A 15,454-nucleotide genomic window follows, 5' to 3' on the forward strand; every position below is an offset into this window, starting at 1 on the left:
AGTGTATAGCCTACATTATATTTTGGCTATACGTGATAAGAAGAAGAAGTGTAATAAAATTGTAGAGTGTGATTGTGAACGCTTTCCCCAACTCTACCCAAACTCTGTTAGTTATGTAACAAATAGGCAAACTCATCATTGAGCAATAAAATAATATTCATGCTTACAGCCGTATAGCAGCATGATGTGCTTATAGTAGCTATTTGTATTTCTCACTCGGAAAACATTCAAATTGACGTTGAGATTAAAGCATTATCATTAGACATTTGGCTCTGTACTTGTTTTTTTACACCACCAAACTTCTTAACCAAAAATAGTAGATCTACAAGCTGTTGCAGCATGACGCATTGTCAGCTTGTAGATCTGCTATTTTCGGTGAATGTAGGCTACCCCCCCATCATGCAGACGGCAATTTATTTTGTTAACTTCGTCTGTCTTGCCTGTCTAAGTGACTCTATAGGTAGCCTACATTATGTTTTGCTTAATATAAGGTTGACACTATGACGAACTCTTGTTTCCCCTATAACTCATTAAACTCGTTTAGTTATAATAAATAGCCGACATTTTGCAATCGTGTCATTGTTATCCAAGTTATTGCTTACAAGTTTTTACTTAAGTAAAAGTATCAATACCGCAATACAGAAATACTCTTTTGCAAGTAAATGTCCGGAATTCAAAATATACTTGAGTAAAAGTATCGGCATCAAAATGTACTTAAAGTACCAAAAGTAAAAGCACTCATTATGCAGAATGTCCCATTTCAAGTTTTCAAATGTTAACAAATCCTTTGAAAATAGCTAATCTACAAGCTCATTGTGAGCCCCATGGCTGTGAGACCACATGGCTAATTTGCATACGCGTGGTATGCAAATGAGCCAGCGGTCTTACTCTGCATGCTAGCCATGTCTTTGCTTAGCCTTGTAAACCCCAACTCCCTCCGGAAATCTCATTTCGCAAGCTCTGTTACCGTCATGGACGAACTTCAACCAGGTGTTTGCACTTTTCCCTTACTGCTTCATTCATTTACATAAACGTTCATATTTCAAAAGGGCTGGCCATGGATGTTAGAAAGTACCCGTATCTTCCGTATTGTTCAATAAAAAGCATTTTAATCCGATTGGTGGCCATTTTCTCATAGAGTTATAAGGTATCAGAGTGCAGGGTTGGAACTGGCCAAATGGAATATGTTTTATCAGATGGAGCGGTCCACTCACAGAACCGTCTGTGCGCGCGTGCGTTGCGCACGAGCGCGGACACGAGAGACAGAGAGAGAGAGAGAGAGAGAGAGAACGAGAGAGAGAGAGAGAGAGAGAGAGAGAGAGAGAGAGAGAGAGAGAGAGAGAGAGAGAGAGAGAGAGAGATGCATGGCTAATATGCACGTAATATAAACTATCTGATTTTTATCAGATGGAGCGGTCCGCTCACATAACCGTCTGCGCGCGTGCGTTGCGCACCCGCGAGCACAGACACGAAAGAGAGAGAGAGAGAGAGAGAGAGAGAGAGAGAGAGAGAGAGAGAGAGAGAGAGATTTTTTTGATTTTTAAAAGCTCTTTATTAAAACCACTCCTTTCCAGTTCAGCTCATAGCATTACAAAAGTTAACCAATTCAGCTCTCAAAATCGTTACACAAAACAAAAACAACAAAAATAAAAAATATAACCTTCCACTAGAAACAAAGAACCAGCTCTCCCTCTTCCTGTGGTAAGCACAACACCCCCTCAACAGCCCAGATGTTATTGAACCCTTCCAGATCATTTGTTAATTTATAGTAAGCATGCTCAACCCTAAGTCGGGCAGCCACCATCCCTGTTAAAACCTGCACTGGATCTGTAGACCCTTCGCCCTTTATCTTATTTCTCCTCGTGATCCAGATTGCAAGTTTAGCCATTCCAGACATAAAATTGAGCAGTGTATGTACAATCTTTTTTGCTGCAGAATACTTTGGACCAAAAATGAATTGTTCAAACGAAAAAATCACACCTAATCCTGAAAACCACAACTTTACCAAATCAAAGACACCCCCCAGCCTTGAACACCCAACAAATAAATGTTCAAGTGTTTCTGGTTGTGGACAGAAAGGACAGCCCACCCCTATACTTGGATCCAGGTATGCTAGGTGTCTATTAGTGGCAATAGCCCCATGCACAATCCTCCATTGAAGGTCACCTGCCCGCTTGTCAATTGGCCGTTTGTACAAAGACCTCCAGCATCCCTTCGGGGAAGAGTGCGGGTCAAAAACCCCAGTCCACCTCGATGCTCTAATTCCTGTCAGAGAGCGTACATACGACACCTTAACACAAATTCGATAGGCTTCTTTCTTTTCCATTTCTCTGAATTCCCCCAGCTTTGGGGTTTTGAAAGAGAGAAACTGGTCTTCCCCCTCCTGCCACTCCCCAACAGCAGGAGTGACAGTTAGAGATGGAAAACTGTACTCACACTCATCATCCCATTGGTCAGAATAGGTACGATTTTCGGCAAACACTCTTAGGGGCTCTGACAAGGAAACACAGACCTCTCGAACGATCCTGGATAAGACCCTGGAGGATCTGATGTTGGCCATCTGTCCCAGAACCTCTACAGATGTTTGTGTGGCCTTTAACAGGTGTCCCAGCTTAACACAGCCAGCTTCTCGTAGAGCAGCCCTCAGGCTTGGTGACGACAGTGTTTCTGTCTTTAGATAGTCATTGAAGAACAGTGGTTCCTCAAAAATCCACATTCCAGGTAGACCGCCAGGGTCCCTGGTGGCCTGAAGAACCTGCCATGCCTGAAGAACTGCAACATAGAACGGTGTAAGTCCTGTAATATCCGCCTCATTCAGGTTCAGTAGGAACAGCTGTTTGTCATATCCCAAACGACCAGCCTTCCTTAGTATTAAACTGGCTGTACCCAGCCACCGTGCCCCACAGTCATACAGGAATCTCTGGCCTGCTTCGAGCCTGAAGGCCATCACTCGCGAGGAAATGTCTATCAGGCCTTGTCCTCCTTCTTCCACTGGAAGATACAGAGCTGCAGCCCTTATCCAATGCTGCCCAGTCCAGAAGAAGTCTATTATCTGTCTTTGTATTTCCTCTATTAAGCCCCTAGGTGAAGGTAGAACAATTAATCTATGCCAGAGCATCGAGGCAACTAGGTTGTTTGCAACCAAGACCCTCCCCCTATAGGATAGCTGAGGTAGGAGCCATTTCCACTTTGACAGCCTAGCACGCACCTTCTCCACTAAGCCCTCCCAATTCTTTTCCCGATATTCTTCTGATCCTAAATGAACTCCCAGGAACTTCATCCCCTGCTGTCCCCACTGTAAACCTCCAGGCAAACTGGGGGGTGCCTCCTCCCTCCAGCGCCCCACCTGTAGGGCCTCTCTCTTTTCCCAGTTCACCTTAGCCGATGAGGCTCTTTCGTACATGTTTAGACAGTATTTTATTCCCTCTACATCCCCCTGGTTCTTAATGAAAATGCTTACATCATCGGCATAAGCTGAGACAACATAAGGAGGACTCTGGGTTAGTCCAGGTAGGGATAAACCACTAAGTCTTCTCCTAAGTTGGCATAGGAGTGGTTCTATAACAATACTGTAGAGTTGACCTGATATGGGACACCCCTGTCTGATACCCCTACTAACCGTTATAGGTCTGCTCAAACCGCCTCCCACCTTAACCATGCAACTTGCTTCCTCATACAGTAGACCTACCCATTTTGAAAAATTCTTCCCAACACCAAATGCATTCAAAGTGGAGAAAAGAAAACCATGATCTACTTTATCGAAGGCTTTTTCTTGGTCTATTGATAAGATCCCGACATTTATATCATATGATTTACACACATCCAACACATCTCTAATCAAAAACAAATTATCCATTATAGTTCTTTCAGGTACACAGTACGTTTGATCTGGTTGTATTAATACTCCAAGATGGTCTCTCAGTCTATTAGAAAGTGCCCTTGAAAGCACCTTGTAATCCGAGCATAATAATGCCACAGGCCTCCAGTTTTTTAAGAGGGCCAAGTCCCCTTTTTTTGGGAGGAGCGATAGAACTGCCCTCCTACATGAAGATGGCAGTAAACCCTTTTTGTAAGAGTCCATCATTACTACATGAAAATCATGTCCCAGACATTCCCAAAAAGCCCTATAGAACTCCGTGGGTAGCCCATCAATCCCTGGTGCACGCCCAGAAGCTAGCTGTCCTACGGCCGTGGTTAGCTCCTCAAAGGACAGGTCTTTATCCAGATCTTTTCTCTCCCTAGGAGTGAGCTTAGGTAGTCCTTCCAGTAGTTCTAACTGGCACTGCTCCTCACAGGTCTCAGCTCCAAACAGGGTTGTATAGAAGTTTACAGCCTGTCTCCTCATCTCACCAGAATCTGTAGTAATCCTACCATCAGGCATTCTCAGACAGGACATCTGCTTCCCCTTTGCTTTCTGCTTCTCCAGGTTGAAAAAGAAAGAGCTTGGGGCATCCATGTCCTTAATTGATACAAAACGAGCTCTAACGAGGGCTCCTTTCACTCTCTCCCTCATGAAAGAGCTGAGCTCCAGTCTTTTCTTTTGAAGCAAAGTCTCATCATCAGATCTTGTATTGGGGTGTAATTCACTTTCAATGTCCCTTATTTCCATTTCCAGTTTTTTAATTGCTTCCCTAGTATTAAGTGTTGTGTAAGATGTGTACTGTTGACAGAAAACACGTGTCTGAGCTTTTCCTATTTCCCACCACATACTCAAAGATTCAAAATCACTCTTTTTCTGAGCCCAAATTGACCAAAAAGTTTTAAAATTCTCACAAAAAGTTGTGTCCTGAAGCAATTTTGTGTTAAAGTGCCAATAATTTGTTACCTTTTCACCAGAGGAAAAACTCAAACATATGGTAGTTATATGATGATCACTGAACCCCACTGGACTAATACAGCTACTAATCAGCTGACCTCTGAGCCCTTCTGACATGTATATCCTGTCCAGTCTAGCTGCGCTCACTCTGTTATCCACAATCCTGATCCATGTGTACTGCCTTACTGTTTCATTTTTTATTCTCCATGCATCTACTAATTCTAAATGACTAATTGTACTTTTTAGACTAATTGATGACTGTAAATGTGGCTCCTCACTCATTCTGTCCTGTGTAAAGTCAATCGTGCAGTTCCAATCTCCACCAATAATTTTGAGGTCTTGATTCTTGCCCAACTCATCTTTCAATTTGTTGAACAGACATAACCTCTCTGTGCCTTGGTTTGGTGCATAAACATTAACTAGACAGAAAATACACCCTTCAACCTCTGCTCTAACTATTGCTACCCTTCCCTTTACAAGCTCTTCCTTAGATATAATTTTCACATTCAACTTTTCTGAAAAAAGAACTGCAACGCCTCCACTGACATTACTACCATGACTTAGAAAAAAAGACCCTTTCCAAAACAGGCCCCAATCTGCTGCATTTTCCTCATCACTATGAGTTTCCTGCAAAAAAAGTATATCAATTTTCTTCTGCTCCACTACCTCTGCTATTAATGCCCTCTTTTGCCTATCTCTCCCTCCATTCATGTTCAAAGAGCCTATCTTAAGCCCCCCCATCAGAAAACAAGAGTAGAGGAAAAAAGAAAACAGTAGATATAAGCTCAAGAAAGAGCAAGACACCTTGTGATACATGATCATCTTAACTACTTGCGTAACGAGGCTTTAGCAGCCTTCCTTTGTTTCCCCTTCTTATTGGGATTCACTTTTCTCAAGGAAGTTATTAACTTCCTTAATCTATACCTCTTTCTTTTATCTAACAAGTCATAACCTACCACCTTCTGTAAAATGTTAACAGTCTTTATAAACTTTTCCTCATCAGGAAAATGGTCCTTTACATTCACAGTTTGGCCAAATGTCTCATCCAAAAAATTGTTTATTTGCTCTAAAGAATACAGATCAGTACCTATACTCTTCATTTCAACTTCATTTGCACTCTCTTGCTCACTTTCATATTCTCCACCATCCAATTCCATGTCACTGTCCAGCTGACTGTTTGGTAACGGAGTATTCTCTCCTGCTGTCACTATTTCACTGTCCAATTGGCTGTTTGGTAACGGAGTATTCTCTCCTCCTGTCACTTTTTCACTGTCCAATTGGCTGTTTGGTAACGGAGTATTCTCTCCTCCTATCACTATTTCACTGTCCAATTGACTGTTCGGCCACGGAAAATTGGGCAGTGTATGTGCAATTGTTTTTACTGCAGAATACTTTGGACCAAAAATGAATTGTTTTGACAATGGAGTGCTCTCTCCTGCTGTCACTACATCACTAAGCAGCCCCTCCCCTTTAGCACTTGTAGACGCAACCTCGTTATCCACAGGAATAACCGCGGCCTCTACTCTTATTTGTGAGTCTATCATCTGTGAAGACTGACTCACATTTTCAACCTCATCTGCTGATCCTTGTGTCTCACCATTCTGTTCTATCACTACCTGCTCATCTGTTGCGTTAACAATACCAGGGGGCGGGGCCACAACAGCCCTCGGCTCTGCCTGTCCAGCGGCCGTCCCATCATCTCTCTTTTTCTGTGGACACGCGTTGCGCTTGTGTCCAACACGCCCACACTCAAAACATTTCATGCTACCTCCATTTGCATAGACCATATAATAACTATTTCCATGTTTCACTTTGAATGACACCTCCAGCTCTTGTGTAGGAGAGTCAAGGAACATATAAGCCTGTCTGCGAAGTGACTGAACATGTTTTAACTTCTCATCTTTGAACCCGAGGCTTAACACCTTAAGTGGGCTTGCAAACTTGCCGAAGCGCTTGAGTTCTTGTTCCAACATCTCATTTGGAATAAACGGTGGTACACCCGAGACTATAACTCGCGTGGAAGGTGCATAAAGTGGGGAAACCTGCGAAAAAACGTCACCTATAAAGACGCCACTCGCAGTGAGTTGATTCACAAGCCTCTCCTCCTTCACAAACACAATGACACCCTTGTTCATGCGCGATGCATATTCAAGATTAGCGTGTTCAATCTGTTCTCCGACAGCCAACAGCACCTGTTCTAACGTCACATTAGGCTCAGGTACCAACCGAACTCCATGACGAACGGACAGAGACGGCGTCTCGAAAGACGCCATCTCCCCCCTTGTGTTTTTAGCCGAAGTTACTAACAACTTGTGCCACTCCACAATCCAGCAAAAAAACAATAAAAAGATAACCTTACCTGATCATGCGACAAAGCAGGGAAAATGACAAGTAGAAACCAAAAAAAAGAAACAAATCCCGAGGCTCTCACTCATACAAACACTACTCACACACACGCTCCCACCGTGCTCCCAACAGCATGCAGAGAGAGAGAGAGAGAGAGAGAGAGAGAGAGAGAGAGAGATAGAGAGAGAGAAAGAGAGAGAGAGAAGGAAAGAGAGAGAAAGGGAGAGAGAGAGAGAGAGAGAGAGAGAGAGAGAGAAAGAAAAAAAGATAGATAAACTCACCATATAATATAAACTATACTCCTAAGGAAAGGCTTTCATATATTTACTTATAAAGAGAGCGAGAGAGAGAGAGAGAGAGAGAGAGAGAGAGAGAGAGAGAGAGAGAGAGAGAGAGAGAGAGAGAGAGAGAGAGACGCATGGCTAATAATACACGCAGTAGCCTAATATACACATTTCTTAGTTTGCTCTAAAGTCAGAGTTTTTTGGGCTGTCGGAGGAATGGGCTGTCGGACATATGGGTGTCGGGATATTGGGATAACTTTTGTCGGAGTAAAGGGAAGTCGGGGTAAAGGGTCAAAAATTAGTTAGCTCTATAGTCAGAGTTTTGGGCTGTCGGAGGAATGGGCTGTCGGAGGAATGGTCTGTCGGACTAACGTAGTGCATCCGCCTCACTAACCAAGGCTAGCTACCTAGCTAGCTAGCTTAGAGCTTAGCATCATTAAACCTCTTCATAAACATCACTAAAACCAGTATTTCACTAAAGTATGTTTAAAACATTAACACAACATTAACACAACCACTGGTTGGTTTTTAATCAAGTATCTGAACTCAAACAAGCAAATACAGCATGTTATGTTAGCATTAGCAACATTCTAACGCCTAGTGGTTTCACAACAACACTAAACAGACTTCTCTTTGGTCTGTGGACTCTAATAAGAGAATGTCTAATTAGCTCTGATGCATTAAGGACATAATGTACAATACATTATGATTCTGTGTGTTTTCATACGAGTAAATAACGTGCAATAAATGATGATTGTGTGTTTTCATACCAGTAAATAATGTACAATAAATGATGATTCTGTGTGTTTGCATACCGGTAGTTATTCTTCTCAACAACCAAACAAAACCACAGAACAGAAAGCAGTTCCTGAATATATAGAGAGTGTATCAGTGTATTGCGCCCTCCAGTGGCAACAACATGCAACACCTCTAAATCACACATCTGTAGTAACCCTATGACTCATAGGGTTACACTGCATACATTATGTTACACATAGCAATGATTACCAGTGGTGGAAAGTAACTAAGTACATCTACTCAAGTACTGCACTTAAGTACAATTTTGAGGTACTTTTACTTTACTGGAGTATTGTAAATAATAGTGTTCCTCTGGAGTGAGTGTGTAAATATAGTGTTCCTCTGGAGTGAGTATGTAAATATAGTGTTCCTCTGGAGTGAGTGTGTAATATAGTGTTCCTCTGGAGTGAGTGTGTAAATATAGTGTCCCTCTGGAGTGAGTGTGTAAATATAGTGTCCCTCTGGAGTGAGATAAAGAGTTTCCCCCGCTCGCCTCGCCACACACGCACACACACACACACACACGCCCTCTCTCTCGCTCTCTCTCACACACACACACACGCACGCACGCACGCACGCACGCACGCACGCACGCCCAACTTTGTCTTTCATGTAATCCGTAGCGTAGTATCGGTGCAATCTTTGTTGTCACATAAGTAGGCTTGCAGCCTACAGGAATGACATATTATGATACCAATCACATCGCCATGAATGGAATACGTTTGTATACCCATTTATTTAACCCATACCGAGCAGTGCGTGTTTGAGTTACACTAAATAAAGCAGTCATGAGACTCGGGCGGAATGCAGTGATGCCGTGCCGCCACGTTAATATTGGAGCGTCGGGTTTATATCCTTAACCCAGCCAGGTTGTGTAGCCTACATAACTCTCTATGACATAACTCCATAACATAGGACAAGCTACTGTACGTTTGTAGACCTCACTGTTAGGGGTGTGCCGATACACTAATTTCACGAAACGATACGATACGATATTTGGCTCACAACTTCGATACGATTTCGATACGATACGATACGCACTTTTTTTATTATGAAAATAAATGGGGGAGAAAAAAAGGAAATGCAAACAAATAATTCTGTTTTTGCATTATTCAGACATGCAAACTTGTAGCTTTTCAGCCATTTTGAATCCAAATAGGGCAATAGTGTGACACCTGACCCGAAAAAAAACAACATGTTGTCACCCTTTTCACCTCGGGGCTGTTTGCATGCCTGATTATTTTGATTGGTGTAAAAAAAAAAAAAAATTTTTTTTTTTTTTTTTAAACAATATTTTTTTTTCCCAAAACGATACATATCGTCGCGAAAACGTATCGCGATATATCGCGGGACGATATATCGGCACACCCCTACTCACTGTCCATGAAAAGATGCTCGGGACCGAAAAATCTCTCGCAGAAGTGCTTGTATATTTTGAAAATAGCAGATCTACAAGCTCACAACGCTGCAACCTGTTGTGAGCTTGTAGATATTGTGGGGCACTGATCAAGGTCAAGAGACAGTTAGGCAGGGTACAAGCCCAATAAAGGGTATTTATTGAAAGGCTGTGGTGCCCAGTAGGTCTTGTTATTACTTTTCTTGTTTTTAAATCATAATTCTCAAATCAACAAATCATAAGGAAAAGGGTCCAACACAGGTTCTTCCCGGGGTCGGGGTATTTTCCATTCACATTCACATTCCATGCATTTTAATGCGTTCCATAGGTTGCCTACAAATATAAAAGAGACATTCTTTTAGTAATCAAATTCACACACAATGTCATTACTTGGTGTAGGGAATTTTAGTGGAGGTTCACACTCACCGCCCGAAAGCACCCGTCCAGTCACCAGGAGAGCCAGTGGAGAATGAGGCAGAGCGGCTGTGTTTTAATGTTTGGTGACCGCACCTAGCTGGCCAGCGCAGGTGTGCGGAGTTGCGGTTGATTCATGATGAGGACAGGTAGGTACCGCCCCTCTATGACGTGTCCTAGGCTGCGCTGCTGTCTACATGGCCTCTCTCTGCCTCTCTCCCACTGCTTCTCCCTGGTGAGGTGCTTACCTGTCGGGCGGTGTCCTAGTGATACTCCACAATATGCTATTTTCAAATAGCCAATGCAGCCAGATCTGCAAGCTTAACCGAATGACTGTTAAAGCAGTTTGTTTAAATTAGTTTATAAAATGATTTTCACATCGATGATTTATTAGTGTAGATATACACATTTTGGAATGGATTATGTGTCCAGATGTCCAGATGTCTGTGTCCAGACAATGTTGCTCCGCAGGTCTACAATGGAATAAACGGGCGCAGCCAACGTCAACAACTGGTCTCGACCAGACGTGAGATCTCAGCATACGATAGGATGAATCCAACGTCAGGATATATTGATAAATGCCGAAAGTTGCGGTGATCTCGCCATACGCCCATTATTTGGTCTGCACCGCGTTGATAAATGAGGGCCAGTATTTACAGACTCACTCCAGAGGAACACTATATTTACACACATACTCCAGAGGAACACTATATTTACACACTCACTCCAGAGGAACATTATATTTACACACTCACTCCAGAGCGACACTATATTTACACACTCACTCCAGAGGGACACTATATTTACACACTCACTCCAGAGGAACACTATATTTACACACTCACTCCAGAGGGACACTATATTTACACACTCACTCGAGAGGAATACTATATTTACACACTCACTCCAGAGGAACACTATATTTACACACTCACTCCAGAGGGACACTATATTTACACTCACTCCAGAGGAAGGCCCTCATTTATCAACGCGGTGCAGCCCAAATAATGGGCGTACGGCGAGATCACCGCACCTTTCGGCATTTATCAATATATCCTGACGTGGGCTTCATCCTACGGTACGCTGAAATCTCACGTCTGGTCGGGACCAGTTGTTGACTTTGGCTGCGCCCGTTTATTCCATTCTAGTAGCATTGTCAGACTGTCTGACAGGCATCTGGACACATAATCCACTCCTAAATGTATATCTGCACTATTAAATAATCCCTGTGAAAATATAACATTTTATAAAGTAATTTCTGCTATTATTTTTGAAAAAAAGTGAAAATATGTGCAAATCTTTGAATTTTTAAAGCAAACATTTGTAACTCAAATCTTTACTTCTGGGGATTCTACAGATCTGTCTTCAAAATCCAGTTTTCTGAAACACTTAATATCAGTGGTTCTCAAAATTGTTCATGTCAAGGATGACTCAAAATGATATGAATTTGGCCGAGGACCACCATCTCAAAATATGTTGTGTTACAAATGTTCCCTTTAAAACATACATTAAAATATTTGCACTTAATGGTCAAGATTTTTCAAAAATAGCATATCTACAGGGTCTATATTTATGCTTCTCAAACTCTTTCATGTCAAAGACACCCAAAATTATATGACCCCCCATCTCCAAATATGTTGTTCCAGGGACCCCTCATCTCCAAATATGTTGTTCCAGGGACCCCCATCTCCAAATATGTTGTTCCAGGGATCCCCATCTCAAAATATGTTGTTCCAGGGACCCCCCCATCTCCAAATATGTTTTTCCAGGGACCCCCATCTCAAAATATGTTGTTCCAGGGACCCCCCATCTCAGCATATGTTGTTCCAGGGACCCCCGGCAGCAAAGATTTTAGTTAAAAATGTTCGCTTTAAAAATAAATGTATATTCAAAGATTTGCACAAATCTACACGATTTTAAAAAAATGGCAGAACTACAAGCTCATAGCGCGGCACGAAGTGACGCGCTATGAGCTTGTAGATCTGCTGTTCTGGGGGTCCCTGGAACAAAATATTTTGAGATGGGGCGTCTGACAATAACACATTATTCATCGTCTCAATTCACTGCTTCACCTTTTATTTAAAGACTATATTGACCTTTTTGATGTTCCCACAGGTATTAAAGGGATAGTTCACACAAAAAAATATTTTTTTCCTATTGATTAGTCTCACCATGCAGACTTGAATTAATGGATATGTTTTAGTTTTTGTCTCATTCCTAAGACAATAATTTGATGACCAGCGGTAGGCAGCGGTTCCGGTAGAAGACTGGAATGAGGAGTGAGACAAAAACTAAAAATATCCATGTATTCAAGTCTACATGGGGTGACTAATACATAGAAAAAAAGTCATTTTGGGGGTGAACTATCCCTTTAATCAAGCACACTTTAGATGAATACATAACTATAGATAAAGACTTCTGTTTATGATGTTTATTTAACACATAATCACACTATAGCATGGGTCTTCAACTAGGGGGTCCGGGACCCATAGGGGGTCCTCAGAGTTACTACATGGGGTCCAGGACCCTTAGGAGGTCCTCAGAGTTACTACAGGGGGTCCATGACCCCTAGGGAGTCCTCAGAGTTACTACAGGGGGTCCGCCAATTCAATGTGTGATTTTCTTTTACATGAACCACTTGAACCCTAGCATCCATATTCTGGGTTGAACATTTGCTGAAAATAGCAGATCTACAAGCTCACAATGCATCACAATGTGTTGTGAGCTGGTAGATCAGATATTTTTGGCAATGGTTTAGAGAGGAAAAAAGAGCAGAACCAAGTACAGAGCCAGAGGGTTTAAGGAGTAAAAGTACAATATTTGCCCAGTGATGGAAGAAGTACTCAAATGTTTTACTCAAGTAAAAGTATCAATACCCTCTGTTACAAGTACAAGTTCGGTATTCAAAATGTACTTGAGTAAAGGTACAAAAGTATTGGCATCAAAATGCACTTAAATTACCAAAGGTAAAAGTACTCAATATGAAGATTGTCGCGTTCATATGTATAAAAATCAGATTTACAACCACAAAGTGACACATTGTGAGCTTGTAGATCTGCTACTTTCAAATTGCCAAAGTATATATATAGGTCTGAAGTGGTGTTATAATAATACAAATCTACAAAGTAACTAGTAACTAGAGTTTTCATGTAATTGTAGTGGATTCAAAATATCTGCCTTTGAGGTGTAGTGGAGAATAAGTAGAATTGTAAAAAAATAAATTGGAAATACTCCAGTTAAGTAAAAAAAAAAAAAAAGATACAGTGCTTGAGTAAATGTACTTACTTTCCACCACTGCATGCAACAGAAGTAATGTCCTAATAATATTAATACACAGGAACAACGACAGACTTTCAAGAAAACATTTATTAAACAATTACAGTATACTTCTACAAATGAACTTACACTAATCTCTCTCTCTGAGAAGATGATCATCTTTAATGATCGTACAAAAACACATGAAATTAATCATTATCGTACAATAACATTATGAAGAACGAGAATAATATGGAATGAAAACAACACAATGACTGAATGAAACAATGATCTAACAATAGATAAACAATGAATGATTTGAGTTAATTGATGAATGAATGCATTTAGTGGATCTTTGAATTCAGAATCAAATACACTCTGTTGTGACAAATAGACATAAAATACATGAGTGTGTTTCTACATGAGAGGCACACGTATGACACTGATATTTACATCATCATCATCATCAGTATGTATGATACATCTGTGGAGTGGAGGTTTGTGCAGCGCTGTCTAATCTAATGTGATCTAAGCTCCCTGTGGTGATGAATGAATCAAAGAAAAGGAGACTATAGTGAACTGGTGTTAGAGAGGATGTATGTCTGTCATCATCATGATGAGGTCACCATGAGTCAGTCATCCCAAATAGTTTCCAGGTGGTACAGTGGTACCATACCTTTAACAACCTGAAGGAGGTTGTTGTCCTCTATGCAACAGATACTGGGAGACACCTGGACTCACTCTGCTCACACAGAAACACTGAACCAATAACCCAGAACCCGGCATAGAGAGGTTCAATGAATGTGTTCTGGAAGGTGTACAAGTGTGTTAGAGTGTCCTTTGAGACATCATAGAATGACAGAGTCCCAGCAGAACTGTCTAGATAGACTGCTACTCTGTTGGAGTCATAGGGATGGAAAGGGAGGCGAGTCTCCTTACTATTGTGAGTGACACTGTAGCTGTTAACATCACAGTCCAGAGTCCAGGACGTGTCAGTGTCTCCAAGCCAACAGTCATCTCCCTCTCCTTTCCTGCTTATTCCTGAAGTCACTGCTATAGAAACAAGTCCACTCCACTCTACCTCCCAGTAACAGCGTCCAGTCAAACCCTCTGTACACAGAACCTGTCTCACTCCATCAAACCTGTCAGGATGACGAGGATACTTCTCATCCTGGTCCACATGTGTCACCTTCCTGTTGTTTTCAGACAGAGAGAGTGTTCTGTGTGCTGTGTTTGTGTCCAGTGTGAGACGATGGAAATCTAATGAGAAAAACACAGTAAACATTAAAAACATCATTCACTGACTGGCACACACACGCGAACACGCACGCACGCACGCACGCACGCACGCACGCCATACGTGGCGCCATCTCGGATGATGATGATGAGTGGCGTTGAGATTTCTACAGTATTATTGTTGCTGCTGTGTTGTTTTGATGGTGGGGTTGTTGTTTTATACAGTACTTGGTACCATCATTTTGTTTCTGACATTCCAAACTCCCACATATCTAAATTCTATTGACTGACTTTAGCTCTCAGCCAGGGGTGTAGTGGTCTACAACACGTCACTACAGCGTCTGATCACCTTTTTGACAGACATGCACGCACCCACAGATTGTCTGACGTGCACGTGCGTGCACGCAAGACTGCGTGCCCGACCTGCTACATCAAATCAAGTGACTGTGAACGCATAGTGTGTCACTTCAATAAAACAAAAAAAAAACTGAGTTAGGCCTAAGTGTTTGAGTTTGATTCCTGAAAGTAGGCCTACGTAAAAAAGGTAGACAATTTCATTTTGAATTGTATTGTATGTTTCACCTCTCATATAATATTTCCTGTAGTCTAATAACCAATAATAAGTCAATAATTAAAGTATCTATTCTTCTTGATAATAAACAAATGTTCTATCTATCTAATCTAACCAAGTGACAGCTGTGTAAGTGAACGTACAAATGCATGTTCGCAGAACTGGTTGCGGCCCTCATCAAGTCACCTTTCGTGCAATGTGGCCCTGACCCCGAAATGTGTTTAACACCACTGCCATATACAAAAATTAATCCTGTTATTAAACTCAATTAGATGAATGATTAAGTGTTGTATATGTAATGTTGAGCAGTGAAGTTGTCATGAGAGAGAAGGAAATTA

At 41.7% G+C, this 15,454-nt stretch overlaps 1 protein-coding gene across 2 annotated transcripts in view; it reads right to left on the reverse strand.

Moving 5' to 3' along the window:
• Positions 1–13,487: 13,487 nt before the first annotated feature.
• The window catches only part of LOC311051780 (protein NLRC3-like), a 72,927-nt gene continuing 70,960 nt past the window's right edge, over positions 13,488–15,454 (reverse strand). For both annotated transcript variants that reach the window (XM_084066419.1, XM_084066420.1), the window contains one exon: positions 13,488–14,569. In XM_084066419.1, coding sequence (XP_083922545.1) covers positions 14,016–14,569 — 554 coding nt within the window. In that variant the 3' untranslated portion in view covers positions 13,488–14,015. The remainder of the gene's footprint in view (positions 14,570–15,454) is intronic.

Source organism: Gymnoscopelus microlampas (genome assembly GCF_963454915.1).
Source record: "Gymnoscopelus microlampas genome assembly, chromosome: 9".
Taxonomy (NCBI): Eukaryota; Metazoa; Chordata; class Actinopteri; order Myctophiformes; family Myctophidae; genus Gymnoscopelus; species Gymnoscopelus microlampas.